Below are 23,271 nucleotides of genomic sequence, written 5' to 3' on the forward strand. Positions count from 1 at the left end.
AAAACACAGAGATTGCTCCCTAAACATCCTAGAAAGGGTTTTTGGAAGAACCAGCCCGTGCTGGCTCTGCTGCCACACCAAGGACACCTGGCTGGGGCTCGCACGGGTGGGATGGAGCCACTGTGACACACAAGTGACAATAAAGTGCATCCACTCTCCAGTCCAGGGGCACCACAATGCACAATGTCCATCACTGACGCTTCTTCAAGTATCAAATTAAAAAACAAAATTAAAAATGAGGTAAAACAAAACTGAAAGAGCAAACAGGCTGCCTCACCACCCCGGCAGGGAAGGACCAGGCGCTTGATTCACCGAGTGTGAACCCTCCAGAAGTGCAGGTGCCGCCCTGCCCCGCTCCCCAAAACACCCCAGCACCAAGGAGGGTCCCAGGGGAGGGATCTCAGATTCACAGTGCTATTTATGCTCAGAAACCGAATGAGAACTGTCTTCATTCCTGTCCTGACCTATTGCATGGCTTTGCTGAGTGATGAATGCTGGTAAGGGCCCCCCCGGCCCCCCGAGGCAGGCTGGGGCAAGGGGAGGCCACCGTGCTCCTCAAGGCATCTGTGTGGATGCTCCCAAGCTGCAGGAGATCCGTGGGTTTGCTACAGCTGAGCCACAGCTCAGAGGAGAGGAGCAAAGGCTAAACCCAGAGGGAAGCAACTCCCAAGGGGGTTTTCTTTGCTAATGACAACGTTGCCTCGTGGATGTTTCTTTCTGAGTTCTCTCCTTCAAGCAGAGATTTTGGTGCAGTGAAAAGCATCCAGAGAGAAGTGCTGGCCTCTCTGTGGAGTGAATGGAGCAGCTGGCAGGGGTATGGGACACGTCCTGCCCCAGCGCTGGCGCCAGGGGTTCAGCATCCGAACCCATGTGCCACCGCATCACCCCCTGCCTGCTGCCAGCTCCAGGAGCCCTTGCTCCTGCCCTCAGCACTGCAGGGACTCAGATCCATCCATACCCAACAGCTAAGAACAGCCCTCAGCCTCCTCTGTGCTCCTGCAGCCAGACCCAGGCAGGTGCCACCAGTGCCACTGAGCAGGACAGTGCCAGGGCAGCTGCCAGGGAGCAAAGCTGGGGGATCAGGGACGTGGTGGCCCCATCAGGGCTGTGAGAAAGCCCTCTGGGGCCAGCAGGAGCTTTCCCAAACATCTCACAGCAGCTGCAATGCTCAAAGCTGATGTTTGGAGGCAAAGAGACGCCCAACAAAGCAAATCTCCTGGAAGATGCTGCGCGCGAAGCAATGAGCCCGTCTCGAGGCGCTCAGCACCGGGGTGAGAGAGAACCAAGAAAAAGAAAGAAAACAAAGAGGGAACAAAGCAACCCTAATGCCCTGGCACTGCCCAGTGCAAGGGCAGAGCCTCCTCCTGGCACCTCGCTGCCCTCGAGCTCTGTCTGTCACCTTACAGAGGGGAGATGGCCCAAATCTTCCTTTCCTTCTCCTTCCCGCCTGGGACGGCCCCACCTGCCCAGCCCAGGAGCTTCCCACACCTTTGGTGCTTGGAGAAGTTCAAAAACCAACAACAGCCCAAGGAAAGTAACAGCAACTTTGAACATTTTTCTGCAATTTCCTGCTCCAAGCCCAAGGCTGGAAGTCAGAATAAGGCAAAAATTAATGGCCTAAAACTTCCTTATTTTGTTCCATGACTAGCCAAATCTGTCTATTTTTATTTAAAAATCAACATAAACCCCCAAACGTATCTTTTTAAAAAAATACATATTATTAGATCCCTTTTTTTTTTTGTCTTTTTTTTTCCCCTCTATAAAAATAACTTCAGGACTTTGATTGACAGAAGGTACCAGTTGGTGGTTGTTATTTTGTTAGGCTTTCGGTCATTTATTCGTTTGCTTCAGAAAAATAGTACCAAAAAAAGATGGAATTCCTGGGGAAGTTAACAATGATCATGTTCACAAGTTTATTTTACATTCTGCTCTGTCTGGGATCACTTGGATCTACTATAGATTAAACAATATGGATAGCATCTACTATTTGAACTAGTTAATTTTTTTTTTAATCTTTACTCTAGGATTATATGAAATAAATTTGAGTGTTTATTATTATTAACATTTTTTTTAATACCCATCAAAGCAAACTTTTTTTTTTTTTCTTCTCATTTTTGGTTAAAAACAAACAGACAAACAGGAAAAAAAAAATCTTATTTTAAAATGCTTCTTTGAAAGGCAACAGAGCAGAAACATCACCCCATCATCCTGCTGCAGGGCACGGGCTGGATTTGGGGTGTGAGGGGGGACAAATTTCTCCCCATGCTCAGCCCACCCCTAAAGCAGACAAGATGCTGGGAGACCCCTCAGGATGTGCTGGAGCCATGCTGAAGTGCTCTCCTGGGTTTACAGAAGCTCAGAACCCATCGGGGGCACTCGCTCTGCTCTGGCTGTCCCTGCCATGGGTGTCCAGCAGGAGCTGTGCCCACACTGCCCTGGGGAGCAGATGGGGTGATCTGTTCCCTCCTAGGATGGGCTGGAGCTGGCCAGGAGCTCTGTGTGAGCTGGACAAAGCACCAGGACGAGTGCAGGGCTCTGGTGTGGCTCAACCTCCAAAGGAATGACCAGGGATGGTCTCAGATCCTGCCTGGCCTCAACACTGGCACCAAACACTCCTGGCTCCCTGCCACTCACCCAGCACAGAGAGAGACGGAGCCAAAGCCTCAAGGGGGGCACCAGAGACCACCCAGAGCCCCCGGGAGCGTGTCCAGGGGGTGTCTGTGCCAGCAGTGTCCGTCAGTCCTGTCTGCAAGGCTGGGGAAAGCACCACAGATCCTGGCGTTACACTGGGCTCTCTGCAAGCAGAGCAAGGACAAAACTCCTCTGGCTCCTTTGGCTGGCAACAAGGAGGAGGAGGAGGAGGGTGGGAGCTGGCAGTGCCAGCTTTGCCCTGCGAGCACCCAGCTCTCCACGAGCCCCAGGGAAGCAGAGCAGGAGCAATCGCTGCTCCCCAGCCTGGCAGGTGGGTGGGAGCCTGGGATGGATGCTCAGGGTGCCCAGGAAGGGCTGTGCCACCCAAAAACTGCCCCAATCCCAAATCCAGACCTCGACCCTTTCCAAGGGGGTTCCCAGATGGAGCAGCCACAGGATGGGGGCACAGGCTTGGGTTCATAGTGGTTTTTTCTCTTCTACTTCTCTGTTTTTAATCACCTTTTTTTTTAATCTTTTTTTTTTTTTTGTTTAAATACATCCAACTGTGTTAATTTCTTATTTGTGGAAAGGGCTATCTGCACCATAACTATCACCTTTACATACACACACGCACACACGAAAAATGAAACATATATTAAAAACACTTTTTAAGCAATACTCTGGATACAAATGTATTTTTTAACCTACATATATTCTAAACCTTCTAAACTTTTAAGGATCACTTTATCATAAAATAAAATATCCTTTTTTCTTATAATAAATTACCTAATAAAAAGTATTTTTATTAGCCCAGTTCCTTGCTACATTTACATGTAATAAATGCATTTATTAAAATAGAATATTAAATTATAAAGAAATGTTCTAATTTTAAAATCTTAATCTTTTTTTCCCTCCTCTCTCTCTCTTTAAAAAACACCAGGAAATGCATCAAAATAAACCCTTCAAACACCAAACAAAACAGGTTGGAGTATTTTGATTTCAGAGGTTAACAATATTAACAGTCTGAGCCTTTGTATGTATGAAGATTATTTTTTTTAAGAAAGAAAGAAAAGAGAAAAAAATAATAGATATCCCTCCAGCTGAAAAATACTTTTGCAAATGGGAGCTAGGACAAGATATTTTTATAGTATCTCCTCATTAACTATAAATCCAATTTTGGTTCTTTTTTACTTTCTTTTGTTATGCATTATAATACACACTATTCTCTATATAATTTATGTCGATGAGGATGACATCACAGCATGATATTACTTTTCCCCTCCATTTCCCTTTGTTATTTGTCACCCGCTCCCCTGCACTGTCCCTTGTCCAGCAGTCGCTGTCCCCCCAAGGCAGCTCTCAAACACCGCCCCAAAACAGAGTTTGGGGACATGGCAGGACCCTGGCATGGGAACAGGGAGTTCCCACAGCCCTGTCACAGCTCCCTTCCACCCAGGAGGTCACATCCACAAGGAAAAGCCACAGGATGAGTCCCAAACCCAGCACAGCCCCAAGGCCCCACTCTTTATTTGCAGCCGGGGCTGAAGTCGGCAGCAGTTTGGCAAAGCACGAATGGAAATCCCAGTGCTGAACTGGGTGGGCACCCCACTACAGCCCCTGTGTCCTCCCTTGGGGTGAGCCTGCCTGGACCTGGAGATGTTCTGAACAAAGCTGGACACGTCCTGAACAAAGCTTGACATGTCCTGAACAAAGCTGGACCGGTCAGGAACAAACCTGGACATGTCCTGAACAAAGCTGGGCACGTTCTGAACAAACCTGGACATGTCCTGAACAAACTTGGACAGGTCAGGAACAAACCTGGATGTATCCTGAACAAAGCTGGACAGGTCCTGAACAAAACTGGACACATTCTGAACAAAGCTGGACATGTCCTGAACAAAGCTGGACACGTTCTGAACAAACCTGGACATGTCCTGAACAAAGCTGGACACGTTCTGAACAAACCTGGACATGTCCTGAACAAAGCTGGACATGTCCTGCTCACACCTGGACACCTCCTGCCCACACCTGGACGTGTCCTGAACAAAGCTGGACACATCCTGCCTGGACCTGGACACCTCCTGCTCACACCTGGACATGTCCTGAACAAACCTGGACCTGTCCTGCCCACATCTGGACATGTCCTGCTCACACCTGGACGTGTCCTGCTCACATCTGGACATGTCCTGCTCACACCTGGACATGTCCTGCCCACACCTGGCCATGTCTGCCAGCAGCTCAGCGCCTTCCAGCGCAGCTCTGCCCTCTCTGCTCCCAGCCCTGGGTTTTGGGTACCTGCCCTCAGTGCCACTGCTTGTGCCCTCGTGTCACTGCCTTGCAAAGATCACCACCACATACACAGCACAGCATGGCACGGGTCACCTTGGTCCCCACCCCAGCTCCAGCAAATGCAAACCCCAAGGATCTCCCCATTCCCCAGCCAGGCCAAGGGGAAACCAGCAGCACCCACTGGCATCAGCCCCCCTCGTGGGGTGTCTGTGCCCTGTCATCACTCCCAGGAACCCACCCTGCTTTGCTGGGACGTGATTTTGCAGGATGGAGGTCTCAGGGACCAGGCTTCCCACAAGGGTCTTGCTGCTCCTACTCCAGAGGGAGGAAGACCCAGTTTGGCGTACGGGGTCCCAGTTCCACCTGCCTCCCTCCAGCCCCCCATGGCTTCAACACCCCAAAGGGATATCCCAAAAGCCTGGGAGGGATCGTGGGGCGGCTGAAGCCAGCGAGGCTCAGGCCAGTTGGTTCACACTGCAACAAGATGTCACCAAGGGCATCCTCGTGGTGGGAGGGAAGGGGAGAAGCGCAAGGAGCCGGCTCGGTGGGCGCTGCAGAAAAGGGATGGGTGCAGGAGGAGGGGGCTGTATTTAGTTATCATTATTGCTGGTGAATTAGACCAACAAGCCATTTTTAGTCACCTATCAAGGAAGATACAAGTCAGAGCAAATAGTTAAGGTCATGGGCATTTTTCTTGTTTTTTGTTTTTATTATTTTTTTTTAAAGATTTTTATATATATACATATATTTAAAAAGAGGAAAAAAAAAAATTACGCAAATTTTTGTTGTTCAAGCCCCGCAACCGGGCTCCCCATGGATGCCAACAGGCAGGGCCCGGGCTGCCCCTCTCTGGGTGCCCCATGAGCCCCCCGAGTTCCCTGCAGCCCCCACTCGAGGCAGAGGTAGCTCTCGGTGCATTTACAGCGCCTGTTTTTTCTTTCTTCCAAAGTTGCTACATCAAAATATGGAGTCGGTGGGGGGTACAGCGGGAAGCAGGGGACAGGGGGAAAAAAATCAAAATAAAAACAGGGGCCGAAATACTTCTATTCATTTTAAACTAGAACTGCTACATCAAGCTTTTTTTTTTAATATATATGTATATGTATATATATATGTGTATATATATATATATATATAAAGGTTATTGGAACTGAAGATTTTATTAAAGGCCAACTTGGAGACTTGAGTAGGAACCTCATCTGTAGAGAGGGGCAGCCCCCCCAGGACAGCCCCACTCCGGTTCCCAACAGCAAGCATTGGACGTTTGTTTGGGTCATGATTCTTCTTTTTTTTTTTTCCCTTCTTTTTTCTATTTTTTTTTTTTTATTTTTTAAAGAAAGGGGTTTTGTCTTTTTCTCTAACATTTTTTTTTCAGCATGCAGGAGGCTTTTACATCGTTTTCGCTTGTTAAGGTGAGGGAGGAGGTACAAGGAGCAGATCTGAGCCCCTTGTATCTTCCCCATTCCCCACCCCCTACAGTCAGTGCTAGAACAGGTCCCCCCACCCCAGGTCCCCAACACAGGGGTCTCCTTCCCCCCTCCCCACTCCCACCCACCTCTTCACAACCTGGCATCGAATAAAGACATTGATCAAGAACTTGCTCACATTACCACGAACAGACTCCACTCAGCCAAGAACGACTACTCACTCACTAAGACAGCGGCCGAGCCCCCGGCTCAGCCCCTCCAGCACCAACACCAACGTTTCTGAACGCCCCTCTGAAGGGTGGCTGAGCCCCCTGCCCACCCCCGACCCCCACCCCCCGCCCCCCAGCTCGTGCTTCCACCACTCTCTCTACACCGGCGGGAGAATTCTGCGCCACGAACGGATCCCATGCAGCCCTGGCGTGGGGAGGGCAGCACGGCATGGAGGAGGTGGCACTGGGGAGGGGAGAGGTTCCCAGAGAACGGCCATGTCCCCCTCGCCCTGCCCTTCCCTTCCTTAACTGGGACCAAACTGAGGCCAGATTTTGAATGAGAATGGGGCAGTTTTAGGAAGGATGCAGCCAGTGCTGGCCGGGGCTCCTATGCTGAGGACGGGCTGTGCCCCAGGAAAATTCGGGACATGGGGGCTCTGGGGGTTCATCCAGAGCACCCCAGACCCCATCACCCCACAGGCCCCACACCAGAGGGTGCAGAACACGGCGCCTTCCCCCAGGAAGTGCTCGCATCCCAACCCGCTCCTGGTGTGAAAGGCTGCAGGGCTGGGACAACAGCCTGGCCAGGGATTTCCTAAAGCTCTGGGGAGGAGGGGAGTACCAATCCTGCCTGACAGTGTCCCATTACCACAGCATTTTAACTTTTGTCTTTACTGCTTCCAAAACATCAGCATCTACTACAGCCTGGGAACATTGTCCACCCCTCCAATCCGCCCCTACGGAATACATTACTGTCGATGCAAAAGAGTGGAGGCATCCCATCATCCCACCACCATTTCCAACCCTCCAACTGGTATCTGAAGATCAAAAGTGGGTTTTTATCAGCACAGAGCACCAGCAGCACCTGCCCCAGCACAGTGAGCTCAGCCCTTCAGTGACTGTGCCCCTGAGCCCGCTGTGCCAGGGCACAGGCAGCAAACCAAGCAGAAGGGAGGATGTTCCCTGGAACATGACCACGATGAAAAGAAAGTCTCCTGTAACTGAAGGGAATAAGAAAAAAATCTCAGGTGATTTTTTTTTTGTTTGTTTGTTTGGTTTTTTTTTTTTTTTTTGATGTTAGAACTGTCTGTGCCAAGTTGTGAAACTTGTTGGTTCAGTTCTAAATCAGGGTCCTGGATCTGTGAGCAGAAGTTGAGGGGTAGGAAATGGGGAAGTGGTGGTAGTGGGAGAAAAATTATATATATGGGTTTATATACACACACATATATATATATATATAGGTGCTTGATTAATTAAGTGCCTATATATATATATATACACACATATATTTATAGCTGGGTGTACTGGTACTCAATAGGTCAATCCAACACATTTTTAACATCACAGCATTTTGGCATCCACAGACCAGCTGAACAAACCTGATGGAGTGAAGGTGCTGGCCTGCACCTTGCATGCGTTGCCAGATCTTAAGCCCATCCTCTCCCACTTCCCAATGGTTTTAAAGTATCTCATTTAACAAAACCAGGAGTCTTGAAATGATTAAAGGATGTTCAACAAGGCAATTTTTTTTCTGTTTTGTTTCGTTCTGAAAAAAATATAATATATAAAAGTGGCCAACCTCAGGAAGATCCAGGAAAAGGACAGCTGAAGAGGTTTTGGTCCATAAAGAAATACTTTTTCTTCTTTTTTGTTTTTTTTTCCCCTACTTGGTTTGGGTAACAAAAGTTTTGGTCCAGTTTAAAAACGACGACAACAAAATTATATCTATAAACTCAGGGTTTTTTTTTTTTTTGCTCTCTGTTGGGATGCATGTTGGTTTCTTATGGGCTCATTTGCCTGTATTGCATGATCGTCTCTCTTAGGTTTTGGTGCAATAGGTATGTTTTTTAAGAAAAGAAAAGCACAATGTTCTCTGTGTGTGTGTGTGTGTGTGTGTGTGTGGTGTGTGTAGCTGCAGCTGGCATCACTTGGAGGAAAGAATGAAGAGTGACCTACGGAAACGTGGAAGTCGACGCACTCCCCCCATGGACGGGAATGCTTTGGAAATACCCTGTTAGTGACTCCTGATTGGACTGATGAACAAATCCCTGCTTGGATAAGGAAAAAAGAACAAAGTTCCAAACTCCACGGTGGCTCAGAATAACAAAATAAATGCTCGTCGCCTGGTGTGATCCCAGTAGGTTCTTCCAAACCTTCTTCAGTTTCACTGGCGTCGTTTTTTATTTCTTCACCTTCTTTTTTTGATTTTCTTTTTTTTTGTGTTTTTTGTTTGGGTTTTTTTTAGAAAAAAAGGAAAACAATAAAAGTTCTTTAGCTGTGATTTTTTTTTTTGTTTAAATCTTTGAGGTAATACAGTTGTGCCCTCGTTCTAACAGGTTCCCAGAGGTTGATGGTTTCTTTCTTGTTCTTCCAAATCCCTGTCATCCGTTTTCCTTTCTTTCTGTTGTTTCTTTCTGAGCTCCCAGTTGGGCCGACAACCCTGGGGGGAGGAGAGTGGGGGCTTCAAGCCAAGAAAAAGGTTGAAGGTGGCTGGAGAAAGGCTGGCAGGGCCCTCCCTGCATCCCTGCTCCCTCCCCGGTCGATCCAGGTGGCCTGGCTTGGTCATCGCCAAGAAGTCCCAATCTCACCACCATAAAAAACTGAACTAAACTGCTTTGCTTGCGAGATCCGAGTGTGCGTTCTGAGTACTTGGTTTACAAAAGACATTGCAGGCTGGAGCATTGTTCGCCCTTCAAAATTTCTGGCTTTGCTATTCATTTTAATTTTATTATTCACTTATTATTTTTTTAAAAAATAACATACATTGCTTGTAAAATAATTTCATTTCTTCTTTTTCTTCTTCTTCTTCTTCTTTAAATTAATTTATTCTTTCATTCTTTTTTTTTGTTCTTCAGATGTCATTATTATTATTATTATTATTATTATTATCATTATTATTATTATCATCATCATTTTTCTCTCATCCCACCCGCTCTCCCTTCCTACTCCCACCCCGCCCCCCCCCCCCAATGCCCTGCTCTGTCTCTTTTAGGAAAATATTCTAATGGCCTGAGTGGCTGCCGCGTGGCAGACGGGGCACTCGGGATCAGTCCTCTCGCAGATCCTCACGGCACACTCCATGCAGAAGAGGTTGTGGCCGCAGGGCACCAGCGCGGCCGTCACCTCGCTCTCGAAGCACACCATGCACTCGCGGCTGCTGCCCACCGACGTCCGGGCGGCGGCGGGCGTGCCCAGCTTGGAGAAGCCCTGCAGGGGCTCCCCTTGCGACCGCCGCGGCAGCCCGGACAGGCCGGGCTCGGGGATGGACGAGGAGGGCGAGCGGTGCGAGTTGGGGTGGATGGCGCCGGTGCTGCTGGAGCGCTGCTGCTTCGAGAAGAGCACCGAGACGGGGTTGGTGTTCTCCTGCCCGGCCCACATCGGGGCGCCCGACTCCGGCACCCCGTAGTACAAATCCTGCTTGTTCACACCGTAGTTGGGGAAGAGGTAACCGTAATTGAAGTCGTTTTGGTCGTTCAGCCGGGGGGTCTCGTAGACGGGGTCAACGGAGCAGTCGCCGATGCAGCCCAGGCTGTTCTGGCGGAAGGTGGACAGGGGCTTGCAGCCCGGCGCCGGCGTGTGCACCCGCCAGGCCTCCGAGTAGCGGTTCTCCATGCCGGAGTCGGGGCTGCTGGAGAGGAAGTCGTTCTCGTTGTTGTACTCCAGAATCTTGCCCGTCCTCACCGCGATGTGCGTCTCGATCTCCTCGCGGGCGCGCTCCACGTTGCCCGGCGCGCCGGTGATCTCGAAGACGGGGTCCCGGTCCCGGCTGGGCGTGATGATGTAGGTGTTGGTCTGCTGCTGGATCCTCTTGATGGTGGCTCCCTTGGGGCCCACCACCAGCCCCACCACGCGGTAGGGCACGCGCACGCGGATGGTGACCTGCCCCGGCAGGGTGGGCGCGCTGCCGAAGGTGGTGCCCGCCTTGTTGCGCGAGGCCCTGATCATGGAGAAGTGCTCGGCCGCCGAGATGATCTCCCGCCGGGCCATGGCCACGTCCTCCCGCCGCCCCGTCACCATGAAGACCGGCTCCTCCCCTCGCACCGGGGTCTTGATGTAGGTGTTGGTCTTTGCCCGCAGGGCTTTGATCTTGCAGCCTTGGGAAGAGAGAGAAGAAGGCACAGCAGTTAATGAGGCTGCCCCACCAGGCCACAATCTCCTGTGCCACCTGGCAGCCACTGTGCAGGACGTGGAACAAGGGAAAGGCCCCTAACCCTGAGGGGAAATGCCAGAGGGAAGTCCACCCTCACCATTCCCAGACTCCCTCCCTGAGGGGAAATGCCAGAGGGAGGCCCAGCCTCACTATTCCCACAGACTCTCTCCCTCAGGAGTGCCATGCTCCCTCGTCCCCCAAAATGGGGATCACCATTTTGTGTGCTGCAGCCCACCACACCATCCCCCCCGACTGCCTTCCCTCAGCAGCCATCCCTAAGATCTCCCTTCCACCCACCCCAACACCACGGAGCAATGGGGGATCCACCCCAGGTGTCAGTGGTCTCCGTGACAAGGCCTATCCCCAGAGCCCCAGGGTGGCCCCCCAGTGACAATGGTCATCCTTGGGCTCTGGGGACAGGGCTGATGCCCTCATGGGGCAGCCTGGAGGTCACAGGAGAACAGAGAGATGCTGGTCCCACAGCCTGGATTGCCAATGTGGAGCCTTTGGCCACCCTGTGCCAGCTCCCAAGGGGAGTCGCCTTGACTCCAGAGGATTTTGGTACTACTGAGGAGGTTTTGGGGTGAATACCATGAACTTCAGGGGGACAAGTTTGCAGGGGAGTTGCAGAGATGCAGCACTTTGCGCCTCCCCACGGCAGATAGGGCAGGACAGCAAATGCCAGCAGAGCTAGATGGCCAAGGGTAGCAGGAGGCCAGGATTTGCTTTGGGGCTGAAACAGCAAGAAATGGGGCAGGGCTGCCCTCCTGTGAGCCCCAGAGCAGGCTGTGCAAAGACTCCTGCTCCAGGTACTCAGAGCCTCTCCTGAGATCACTGGCCAAGTGATACTTCTGTGTACCAGTACCCACACCCCAGAGCCCATTCCCCAAATCCTAGAACCCACCAAGCCAATTCCCCAGCTCCTCACAGCTCAGAAAACAGCCTTCTGCTTTCCCAAAAAGGGCAAAAGATTTTCCACTGTGTTTTGGCTTCCAAATGATTTTTTGGAGGGTCTCGATCCAGCTGGGTGGCTTCAGGTTCCCAGAGGACACCAGGATGCCATCAACAACTAAGAGTTTTTACGGATGTGGCACAGTTCTCTAAACCACACCTGGAGCCCTCCTTGCTGCTGTCCTGCCCCTCAAGAAGCCTCACTTGATGCCCCAAGGCATTTCTGGCACAAGCTCCAGGGCAGGCTGGGGGTTCCTCTGCAGGAGGTGTGCTCTGAGCTCAGATCTCAGAGGAAAGTTAAAACCTGTGATTCTCCCGTGCAGATGAAGCGAGGTGAGCGCTTTGCTGCGGTTTCCTGAGGATTTGGGTGTCTGACAGAACCAGAGGACAAGGACACAGCACTGGGACCTCTCTGAGGTCCCCCAGCACCTCCTACCCCACCTTCCCTCCCCAGAAAAGACCATTTTCCTCTGATTCCCTGACACCAGCAGCTTTTCCTCCACACACCCCACTGACACCACACTTCAACACACAATGACCTGCAAATACTCCCTCTGCAACCACCAAATGCAGATTCCTCAACTCCTGGGCTGGGATTTTATTATTTCTACAGATCCTGATAAATAACAGCACCTATATCAGGCTGGCAGCTCAGGGCTGCCACTCATGCTCAGCCCCTCTGGAGAGACACAGGCTGGTGACATCGGGGTGCCCCCTGGGATGCCAGCAAGAGCTGAACCCACACCTGTGGCACTGGAGCAGCCTGGTGCCACAAGAGCTGGCAGAAAAAGCTCCCTGGGCTCACAGGTGCCAGGGCAGCCGCTGCATCCAGCAGTGCCCGGCGGGGAGCGCGCTCAGCCCGGCCAGCTGTGCTCGCAGTGCTGGCACCGCGTGGGCACCGGGCATGGCATGGGCACGGCACCACACGGGCATGGGGCATGGCACCATGTGGGCACCGGGCATGGCACAGCAGGGGCGCAGCACTGCAGGGGCATGGGGAACGGCACCACGTGGGCACCAGGCATGGCACGGGCACAGCACTGCAGGGGCATGGGGCACAGCACAGACACGACACTGCACAGGCACAGCATGGGCACAGCATCACAGAGGCATGGGGCACAGCACCACATGGGCAGCGGGCATGGCACAGCATGGACACCAGGCATGGCACAGGCACCGGGCATGGCACAGGAGGGGCACTGCAGGGACACAGCACCGCACAGGCACAGGGCATGGCATGAGCACAGCACCGCAGGGGCACTGGGCACGGCACCGCAGGGGCACTGGGCATGGCACAGACACGGCACTGCACAGGCACTGGGCACTGCACAGCAGGGGCACGGCACTGCACAAGAACCAGGCACGGTACCATGTGGGCACCGGGCATGGCACAGGAACGGCACCACACTGCACAGGCACCGGGGACAGCACATCAGGGGCATGGAACCGCACAGGCACCAGGCACAGCACCACATGGGCACCGGGCATAGCACAGCAGGGGCACGGCACCACACAAGAACCAGGCATGGCACCTCATGGGTACCGGGCATGGCATGGCACAACACTGCACAGGCAGTGGGCACAGCACAGCAGGGGCATGGAACTGCACAGGCACCAAGCATGGCACCATGTGGGCACCGGGCATGGCATGGGCACGACACCGCACAGGCAGTAGGCACAGCATGGGCATGGAACCACATGGGTACCAGGCATGGCATCATGTGGGCACTGGGCATGGCATGGGCACAACACTGCACAGGCGGTAGGCACAGCACAGCAGGGGCACGGAACCACACAAGCACGGGGCATGGCACCATGTGGGCACTGGGCATGGCATGGGCACCGGGCATAGCACAGCAGGGGCACGGCACCATGTGGGCATGGGGCATGGCATCACATGGGCACAGCACTGCACAGGCACTGGGCTCAGCACCACGTGGGCAGCAGGCATGGCACCACACTTGCATGGCACCACACAAGTACCAGGCACGGCACGGGCATGGCACCACATGGACACCAGGCCCAGCACAGCACGGGCACCGTGCGAGCACCAGGCATGGCACAGCACGGGCACTGTGCGAGCACCAGGCGTGGCACAGCACGGGCACTGTGCGAGCACCAGGCGTGGCACAGCACGGTCACGGCACCACACATGCATTGGGCACAGCATGGGCATGGCACCGCAGGGACACTAGGCACAGCACAGACACCGGGCACAGCACGGCACCACATGGACACTGAGCACGGCACCATGCGGGCACCATGCATGGCACAGCACAGCACGGGCATGGCACTGCGTGGACACCAGGCATGGCACAGCGCAGACATGGCACCACAGGGACACCGGGCACAGCCCTGGCCAAGTGCAGCCCCACACAGCCCCTGGCACAGCCATGAGCCCGCTGCCCCTCAGAGGGTCTTGGCAGCAGCACGGGACACACGCTGGTAAATCAGAACTTCACTGTCAACTCCCGCTGTGATTTTGAACTCCTCAGAGCCACCTCAGCTCCCCGAGCCTCATTTCCCATTTCCGGAGCAGGAATCGCTGTCTCCTGCCTTGTGCTCCCACAAAATTCCCTCTCAGCGCTTCATATCTCAGCACTGCTGCACTCAAGCCATCCCTGAAACAGGAATTCCACATTCCTGGGGAATGGAAATGCCACAAAGAAGGATCTGGGAAAATCCCTAAATCCAAACCAAATCCACCCCTCACCAAACGCAGTGTAGCTCACGGGTTACTCCCCGGAGTTTGCACCGTGAGGTAGATTTGTGATGCTTTGTTGAGTAAAGTTTGCAAACAGCCCATGTGGAGCAGTGGTCACGCAGTGGTGTGCTGTCAGCTCCAGGAAACTCAGAGGACAGGACCTCATGGAGCCAGGCACAACTCAATTGCAGGATAAAGGACGGGACCTCATGGAGCCAGGGATAACTCAACCACAGGATAAAGGCACAACTCAACTATAGGATAAATTATAATAAATAATAAAGGTGCATCCCAAGGAGAGCTGCATAAATCCCTGAGAGGTCACCCGTGCCCTCTGCAGCCCTGGCAGGGTGGGCTGTCCCTGCCCCACCGCTGGCAGACATTTCCCTGCCCCTCTCCAGTGCTGCTCCCTCCCTCTCCAAAGAGGGAGATTCCATCTTAGGAAGATTAACCGAGATGCCACCATTTCCCCAGGGATATCACCAGAGCATCGCGTGGAAAAGACAGGGAGGTGTTCACAGCAAGCATCAAGCTGAAAATGCCTCCCTGTGCATCACCCCGGGCTGCAGGAGCTCCGTGGAATTCCGCAGTGACCCGAGCTCTGCCTCTGGAGCCAGGCTCGCTCTCCTGTGCAGAAAAGACCTCGGGCAGGCGTGTGGCATGGATGGGATTGGGGCTGAGATTGGGGCTGGCATGGGGGCTCCGTGCTGTTCTCAGCTGTGGGACAATGACAGCGTGTGGGGGACAGGGATGTGAGCCTGGCAGGACAGGAAACAATCACGGAGCCAGCAGGGAGGGTCAGGCAGGCAGAGCTGTGACAAAGGACCAGGGCTCCATGCTGGGGACAGATGGAAGGGAGCAGTGGCAAGGAATCCACATGAATGAGGGCAAATGTAAGCATGTTACACGAGCTGGAGGAGCGGGAGGGAGTTGGGCATGGAGCAAAGGTGGTGGAAATCGAGGGAGAGGCACACCCTGATGCCTCCGAGGGAGGAGGAGAATGAGGTGCGTGGGAGCAAAGCCAAAGACACCCCAAAAGGGCAAAAGGAAGGTGGGCAAGGAGAGAGCACGGCGAGAGGGAGGGGAAGGAGGATGTGGAACGGACAAAAGGACGCGTGGTGCAGTCGGTGGTGTGAGAAGGGGGGGAGGAGGGAGGGTCTCTGTGCAGGCCTGCAGACAGGAAAGCCAGCTTTGTGGAGACAGACAGATGGGGATCCTGTGCTTAAAAACAGGAGAAAATCACCTCCTAGGAAATTAGACCAACCCCAGCAAGCCCAGAGGGCTCAGCAGCCCTGACCTGGCACAGACAATGGGCAAACCATCAGCAGCCCAAATCCAGAGAACTCCACAACTTCCAGGGGTGCTGCACTGGTTTTTTACATCAGCTAAAACCAGGCTGGGCTTACATGTGATTTACTCACTTAGTGCCAAGGCTCCGGGCCCATCTCAGCCCCATCCCTGACTGCTTTGCACACTAAAAAGGGGCTGAGACTCCTTTGAGATCCCCCTGCTCTGATGGAGCTCAGCTGGATCAGGATGTGGCCCCAGCCAGATGGGCAGCACACCCCAATGTGCTTATTCCAAACAAAATTCATCCTGCATGGGGTGGTTTTTGACACTTTCCCTTCGTGCATAACTGAAATTTGAAAACACCGTGTAACAAAGCATTTTACTCGGGGGATTATTCAAAGGAGAGGGAGGTAGAAGGGAGGGGATTGCCTGGCAGGTGGTGTCAAAATGAAGCTGAGGGAAGAAAGGGACCCATAAAAACATAACTTGGTCTATGTTCTCCTTGTTATTGCAGCACACAGACATCAGTGCGTCGATCCCTGGCAGACCCCTGCCACTTAGATTTTTATATTAAACAGAGAATTAAGCCCTTTCTCATTGTGTTTCCACAGCCTACCTTCTATTATCCTGGGTTTTGTCAATAAAGCAGATCCCAAAGCATTCCATGAAGGAGGCTGTAAGCTCAGTTCCTCCCCTCATCCTTTTTTCTCTTTAATTTCACTGATTACCAATTGACTCAAAGTAAACGTGTTTGCAAATTACCTGAGTACATCACAAACATTCCCACACAGGACCAAACCCTGGAGGAGTGGAGAGCCTCTGGCGCCCAGACCAGTCAGCTAACTGGAATTAATCCGCAGAGCAGCCATCTCTGGCTGAAAACACAGAAATAAATTGAGTCTAGACATTGCCAAGATGGGTGGTGGGGGTCAGGGGGAGATCTGGATGCACAGCCACCTTCTCTCTCTCTCTCTTTCCCCTGCATGAGGGCAACAAATCCATCAAAATCAACAGAGAATGCTCCAGGAGCTTGGTTCACCTCTCCAGCTGCTCACAAGGGACACCAGGGTGCTGGATGCATCTGATCTAGCTGCCAAACCCATCCCAAATGTTCTCACTCTGAACAGCCCCAAGCCAGTGTTTGGTTTTCATAGGGTTTACCCCAAGGTGCTGCTCCATCCTTGGGCAGAGGATGATCAGAGCATGGAAGGGATGTGCCCAGCACAGCACCACGGTGACAATGCCACCAGGACAGTGCAGTGGCACACTCAGCTGTGCCTGTGGAGAAGACCCCTGAAATAATTTCACTTTGGTGTAAGTTCAGAGTTAGACCTGCTGATGACCTTCTCCTCGGTGCTGGGACAAGGCCAGACCCTGCACAGGTATATTCTGCCACTGATGCAGAGGGGAGGCTTCCACCTGGCACCAACTGGCACCTCCATGCCAGGAGCATCACCCTGACCCTGGAAGCACCAAGGGAGCTGTACCAACCACAGCAAACAGCTCCAGAGCCAACCCCAAGCTGCATCTTTTTGTTTGATCGACTGCGTCGTGGTTTTATTTTGGAAAACATACCCCACAAATCACTCCAGGTCCTGATATTTCATGTTTTCATCAGATACAAAGTAATCTCTGCAGACAAAAGCTTTTTAAGGCCTCTCCTCATTTCTGGCAAGGCGCAGATACAAATTACACCTGCAAATACCCCACCAGTCCCTTCTGGCGCTGCTAGTGGGGTGCAAGAGGGTCTAAGGGCAAATTAGAACTTGGTCCTTTTTTTCTATTGTAGTCATAAAATTGAAGAGGATCATAAAATAAACAACCCTCAGCTACCTCGGGTAAGGTGGGGCATTCTTTCCCCCGTTAACATGAAAGCCTTGTTAAAAGACAAGCACACAAAGAACTTCACAAATAAACCCTCCTGACGGCCTGTGGGGTAAGGTTTTGCTGCATCGAAAACCCGATGAAAGTGGTGTCAAAAAAAAACCCACAAATGCACACAAAAGGACCACAACCAACCAAGTAAATCTCTTTGCACGGAGGGTTTATTGTCCTGATGATGCAAGTTGTGTTTACAAGAAGGGGAAAAAAACCACCACCCAACGCACACCATGCCAGGAAAACCAGCGACCGCCTCATTCCAGCGCGGCGATTTTACGCTTTTTCACATTGTGATGAAAGTTGTTTATGAAACAACAACAACAAAAAAAAAAAAAAACCACACACACAAAGAAAAAGGGGAAAAAACAAAAAAACACTAAACAGCATCAAGCCTAGAGGCACAGACAACCCTCGTGCGGCGGAGCAAAGTTGGGAAGCGAAGCCCCCGGCGCGGAGTGGGTGTGCCCGTGGCACGGCTCGGTCCCGCACGGCTCCAGCCGAGCCGGGGCCGGGCGGAGCGGGGGAAGCGGGGCACGGCGAGCGCGGGGGGACGCGGGCAGCGAGGGAGGGGGCTGCCAGACAAAGGCGGGGGCCCCCACCCAGTGCCAGCGCCGCTTTCTTCCCCACTGCCCTAGATTCCGGGCGGCTGCGCTGCGGTTCACTCGGTCAGCGCCGCACCGGCCGCCCGAGCGCTGCGCGGGGAGCGTGCGTGGCTCCCTCGCAGAAAATTCCCTTTGTCTCCCTCTCCCTCTCGGAGCCGTTCTCTCCTCCCACCTCCGGTTCAAACGGCACAAAGTCGCTGCCGCTCCGCACTTTTCCCCCCCCGCCGGTGTAAATTCGGAGTAATTCTCGTTAACACTTTGTAACAATCCGATACCGACTGCAAATCTTTCCCTCCCTTTCGGGCCCATCCCGAGCTGCTGGAGCAGCCTTCAGATCTCAGCAGATCGGGTGGATTTCGAGCCAAGATTTCCATGAAACAAGGAGACAAGAAGATCTGCCCCCCTCGCTGCTCCTCGGATGCTGTACATACATCCACCTCCACAGGGTGGGTGGGGGAGCTGCCATCATCAGACTTCCTCAATGGAAAAGGCTTCCTCGGACTATTTTTAAATGCTGAAAGCATTGGAGCATGTTTGGAGCTACACAAAGAACCCAATCACCTTGGGTTTAGTGGAGCCTCTTGTTATTTGACTTCACCTTGCCAAGAAAGAGCAATTTATGTTAAGATCCTCTCTCGCATAATCTCATTCCTGGTGACAACAGGCTGGTTGGAGCAGGCTGGGAGATGCTGCATCAAAGGGTGTCTGTGAGTACAGGTGACAATGGATGCTATTACTGTGATGAGACCAAGAACCCTTAGAAGGACCAAAAATCCTTAAGAGAGTCCAAAAATCCTTACAGGGAAAGTCTTATCTAGGAGTGGGCGCAGCACAAACCCCACGGCTTCTCCCGACACCTGCACACACCAGGCACACAAAGAACCAGCACCATGTCTCCCTGCCCACAACATCTGGCCTCAAACGTGCCCTTCAGCCTCTCCCCTGGCTGCAGCGACAGCCGCCCAGCTTGTCTGTGAGAGCAGGCAGAAAAGTTGGATACAAATCTTGATCTGGCTAATCCACACCCACCTCGGGTCACTTCTAGGGAAGAGCTGCAGCGCCTGATGATTTCTGCCCCTTCCTAATTTCAGTCTGCACAACCAAAACATGATGCCCTTCAGACACTCCGCATTGCTCCCAGCACCCACACCCCATCTCAGCCCACATCCCTTGATGTCCCACCATCTCCAGAAAAACCTGCTGCAAACCCCTCCAGTGCTTTGTCTTTACAATTTCATGGGCATGGCCGTGAGAGCCAGCAGAGCCATGGACAGGGTGTTGCAGGCAGGACACCCACAATGAGGGGTGGCAGGAGGAACACCAAGCTCCCTGATGTGCCACACAGGTCCCAGGGAGCACTGGCCATGCCATGGCGCACACCAGGAGGTTTGGTCACCCAAACCCAGCACAGCTGGAGTTCACACACATGCCAAGGGAAGGGGGGTGACCTGCAGGAGCCCTGACTCAGGCAGACTCACCCCTGATATGTCCCACAGAAGGACAGGCGTGGAGATCACGGCTCCACCAACCATGCCCAGTCAAAGGGATTCTTGTGACTTCATCCCCTCCTTCTTCCTTTCCCAGTTCCCTGCCCTCCAGGTTGCAAAGCAGCCCTTGGCACATCACCCAGCTCTTTGCCATGGACCCAGGGGCACCAGCCTGGCCAGTTCCCACCAATCCCCCTTACCACAGCCCACCACCACCACCTCACCCCAGGCCAGTCTCCCACCCCAACCAGCTCGTGGCTCAAATTCAGAGCACAAAGCAGCCCCAGCACAAACTGGAGCAAGGATTCCAGCAGGCCATTGGCTCCTCCAGGGCACGTTCACAGCTCCTGGGGAAAGCAGGAGCTGCCAGGCTCAGGTCGAGTTCCTGCAGCATCCTTGCTTGGAGTGAAGCCACCCCCTCTGCCACGATTACACCTCTTCACAAACCACTCTTACAGGCATTCCAATAAAAATACATTGGGCTTGAGCATTATTTACACTTAAGTGCCTTTTCAGTGCTTTGGCAAAGTGAGGGGTGGCCTGATAGCAGGTGGAATTCCTGTGGCCAGGTCCCTGTGCCCAGATCCAGGCCTCTCATATCCACACCTGCCTGTGAGGAACACTTTAAAGATGGTTGATATTATTATGAAATAATCTGAAGGGATAGTGTGTTTCTTCAGAAAATAATAAGTTGAAGAAAAAGCTAAACCCTGTTACCAAGTAAAGCTGTGAAATAATTTTTTATTTCATTATTACTTTTTCCCCCCTCCCTTTTTCAAGATGTTCGTCACCCTGCTCAAAGGTACCCATAAAAACAATTGTTTTCCTAGAAAACCATCTGCAGCAGGAGCAGTACTACCAAGGGATGACAATCTGGCATTCTGGGATTCCTGGTCAGGCATCCATGAGAGTCCAGGAATTAATCCCCCAGGGAGCCCCACACCCAGCTCCAGCCCCTCTTACTCCGGCCTTCTACACAAAAACAAGGCACAGGAGACAGCAGAGACATTCCTGCAGGCCTTCAGAAACAAGTGTGGGCCACGATGTGCACTGGGGTGAAGAGCCACAGCTCCAGGGACCGTGCTGAAGGAGCCCGCAGCACAGGATCCATCCCAGCCACCTCCACGGTGGGGCACAGGCTGCACCATCTGCCCCACCAGCCAAAGGAGCACAGCCACAGCTGCATCCCCCCAGCTCCAGCACGCTGACGTTTCAGCTTCCCAGATGTGGGAAAACCCTCACTCACACACACACACACACAAAAAATGGTGGAAAAAATCCAGGTCTCCACGTTCCTCTCCATGGCTCTGGACACAAGAGGCACGTGCTGCGTTCTGAGCACACACCCCCTTCTCTGGAGTCTGGGGCAGCGCTGAGATCCTGCAACAAAACAGCCCTGGCACATTCCCCCTCGGTTCCGCCTGCCGAATCCTCTTTCCCAACTTTATGAAACAAAGGGGGCCTGATTCTCCATGGCCTCACACACACACACCAGCGCAGAGTTGGTGCTGAGCCCCGCCGCGCCTGCAGAGCCAAGGGAGGATCAGGATCGGGATCGGGACCAGGATCAGGATCAGGATCGGGGCCAGTGGGATCTCCTGGGCTAGACCTTCACGCCTTCCTGCCCATCTCCCCCATGAGGGCCCCCATCCCAGTGTGAACACCACAGCAGGAGCTGCTCCCTCTGCTGCAGAGACCCCGAGTTTTGGGGAGGTCAGCACCCCCGCACTGCTGCCCGCTCTCCATCCCGGAGAACCGGGACCGGCCCGTGGAACCGGACCGCGCTCCAGGGCTGGGAGCAAGCAGAGCCTCCGCAGGCCCCATTGTTCCAGCCGCACGCCCTAGCGTCAGAGATGTCCAGCACGGAGCCATTTGTGTCCCTCTCCCGTGGCTTCCCCTCGCCCACCTCAGCCCTCCTCGGGGCACTGGGGGTCATCACCCCCCGTGTGCCCCCACAAACCCCCTGCTCAGGGCCCTTCCATCCCAACCCACAGGGGAGCATCTGCCCATGGAGCCGCAGGCTCTGCCCATCGCACTTCCAGAGCGTCAAGTTACTTGTTCAGAGAAAGAAAGAAAGAAAGGAAAAAAAAAAGCCCAACACTTAGCCGCACTATTATTATTTTTTTTTTTCTCTGTAGCGACACAAAACTTCTCTCGGCAGCGCCGTGCCCCAACTCCCGCAGTGCCCACGGGAGGCGCGGGGCCCCGCACCGCACACCCGGGAGTGGTGGGGGTGGGCGAGGGGTGACTTAAGAGTGGGTGTGGTATGGGGATATATATATACACATATAGATAAATATATATATATATGTAATTTTTTTAAAGCCCTCCTCCATTCCACCTCGCTCCGAACGGAGCCGGGAGAACAAAAGCATCACTGTGGCGGCGCGCGGGCAGCGGCTGCGGGGGGCCCACGCGGGACGGCGGCTCCCGCTCCGGGGTCCCCTCGCTCCGGGGTCCCCCCCGTGGCCGGGGGGCGGCGGGAGCAGCTCGGCAGCTCGGCTCCCAGCCGCTCCAGCGGCCGCTCGGACCGAGCCCGGCGGCACCACCACACCCCCTCCGCCCGGCCAACAAAGGGGGACTCCGAGGCGCGGGGCCGGGCTCAGCCTGCACCCCCCGCCCTTCCCCCGCCTTATTCCCAGGGTTTTTTTCCTTTCTTAAGCAGAGCGCGGTCGAGCTCGGCACTCGGGCAGAAGCGGGGAGCGGCGCGCGGGGCTCCGGTGCCGGACAAGCCCCCGCAGCGTTCCCGCAGAGCCCCCCGTGCCACCGTTCCCCAGCACCGCCGTGCCGGGAGCGCGGCCGCCCGCCCACATCCCGGGAGCCCCGGGCTTTGTCCCCGGCGGGGCCGAGCGGCCCCGGCCCCGAACAATGGGCGGGAGGGAGCGGCGGGGCCCCGCGGCCGCGGGGGGAGTGTCCCGGGGCCGGCGAGCGGCGACACACCGGGGCACATCGGGGGGTACCGGGGGCCCGGAGCTCACCTTGCCGTCCCACGATCTCGGCCACGTGCTCGGAGCTGGGCACCGGGACGCACTCGGTGGTGTTGGAGCTGCTCTTGAGCCGCAGCTCGGCCTCCTTGTAGAGCGCGCACAACTTGGGCTCCGCCGCCCCGGCGCTGGGCGCCGCCGAGCCCTTCGGGGCCGCCGGGGGCGGCGGCGGCGGCGGCGGCGGCGGCTGCTGCGGCGGCGGCGGCGGCGGCGGGGGCTGCTGCGGCGGCGGCGGCGGCGGGTTATTGTTGTTGTTGTTGCTGTCCTCCACCAGCACCACGGCCGAGGAGGAGGAGGAGGAGGAAGGCTCGCCTAGCCCCAGCAGGCAGAGCTGGTCCAGGGCGAGCTGCAGCGCCCGGTCATCCTCAAGCAGCGCTCTGTCTTTGCCGCTCCCACCGAAACAGCCTAAATCGCCGAAACCCCCGTTCCTTTCCATTATCCCTGGGACTACCAGGCTAGGCATGGCTAACAAAGGCTTGGGAGGGGGCTGGGGGCTGGGGGGGGGGGGGGGGGGGCGAGAGGAGGGGAGGGGGGGGGACACAAAGAGCTCGGGAGGGAGAAGGGAAAAAAAAAGGCAGAGAGAGAGAACGAGAGAGAGAAAAGGACCCTCCGCCCCCCGCCCCCCGCCTGGCCAAGCCCCTTTCCCGTGTAACCCGAGCCCCGCGC

The 23,271-nt window shown here is 54.3% G+C and overlaps 1 protein-coding gene across 1 annotated transcript; it reads right to left on the reverse strand.

Moving 5' to 3' along the window:
• Positions 1 to 7,968: 7,968 nt before the first annotated feature.
• MEX3A (mex-3 RNA binding family member A) lies at positions 7,969 to 23,068 on the reverse strand. Its single transcript, XM_059490248.1, has 2 exons — positions 22,600 to 23,068; positions 7,969 to 10,650 (listed from the first exon to the last, which is right to left on the reverse strand). Exons 1-2 carry the CDS (start codon positions 23,066 to 23,068, stop codon positions 9,545 to 9,547), a joined length of 1,575 nt encoding a protein of 524 aa, XP_059346231.1. The 3' UTR covers positions 7,969 to 9,544.
• Between the last annotated feature and the right edge of the window lie 203 nt (positions 23,069 to 23,271).

This window comes from Ammospiza nelsoni, chromosome 28 (genome assembly GCF_027579445.1).
Source record: "Ammospiza nelsoni isolate bAmmNel1 chromosome 28, bAmmNel1.pri, whole genome shotgun sequence".
NCBI lineage: Eukaryota > Metazoa > Chordata > Aves > Passeriformes > Passerellidae > Ammospiza > Ammospiza nelsoni.

Coding starts and splice junctions, on each gene's coding strand:
- MEX3A (XM_059490248.1), bottom strand. CDS start 23,068: ATGCCTAGCCTGGTAGTCCCAGGGATAATGGAAAGGAACGGGGGTTTC. Junction 10,651..22,599: donor CGAGATCGTGGGACGGCAAG/GTGAGCTCCGGG, acceptor TCTCTTCCCAAG/GCTGCAAGATCAAAGCCCTG.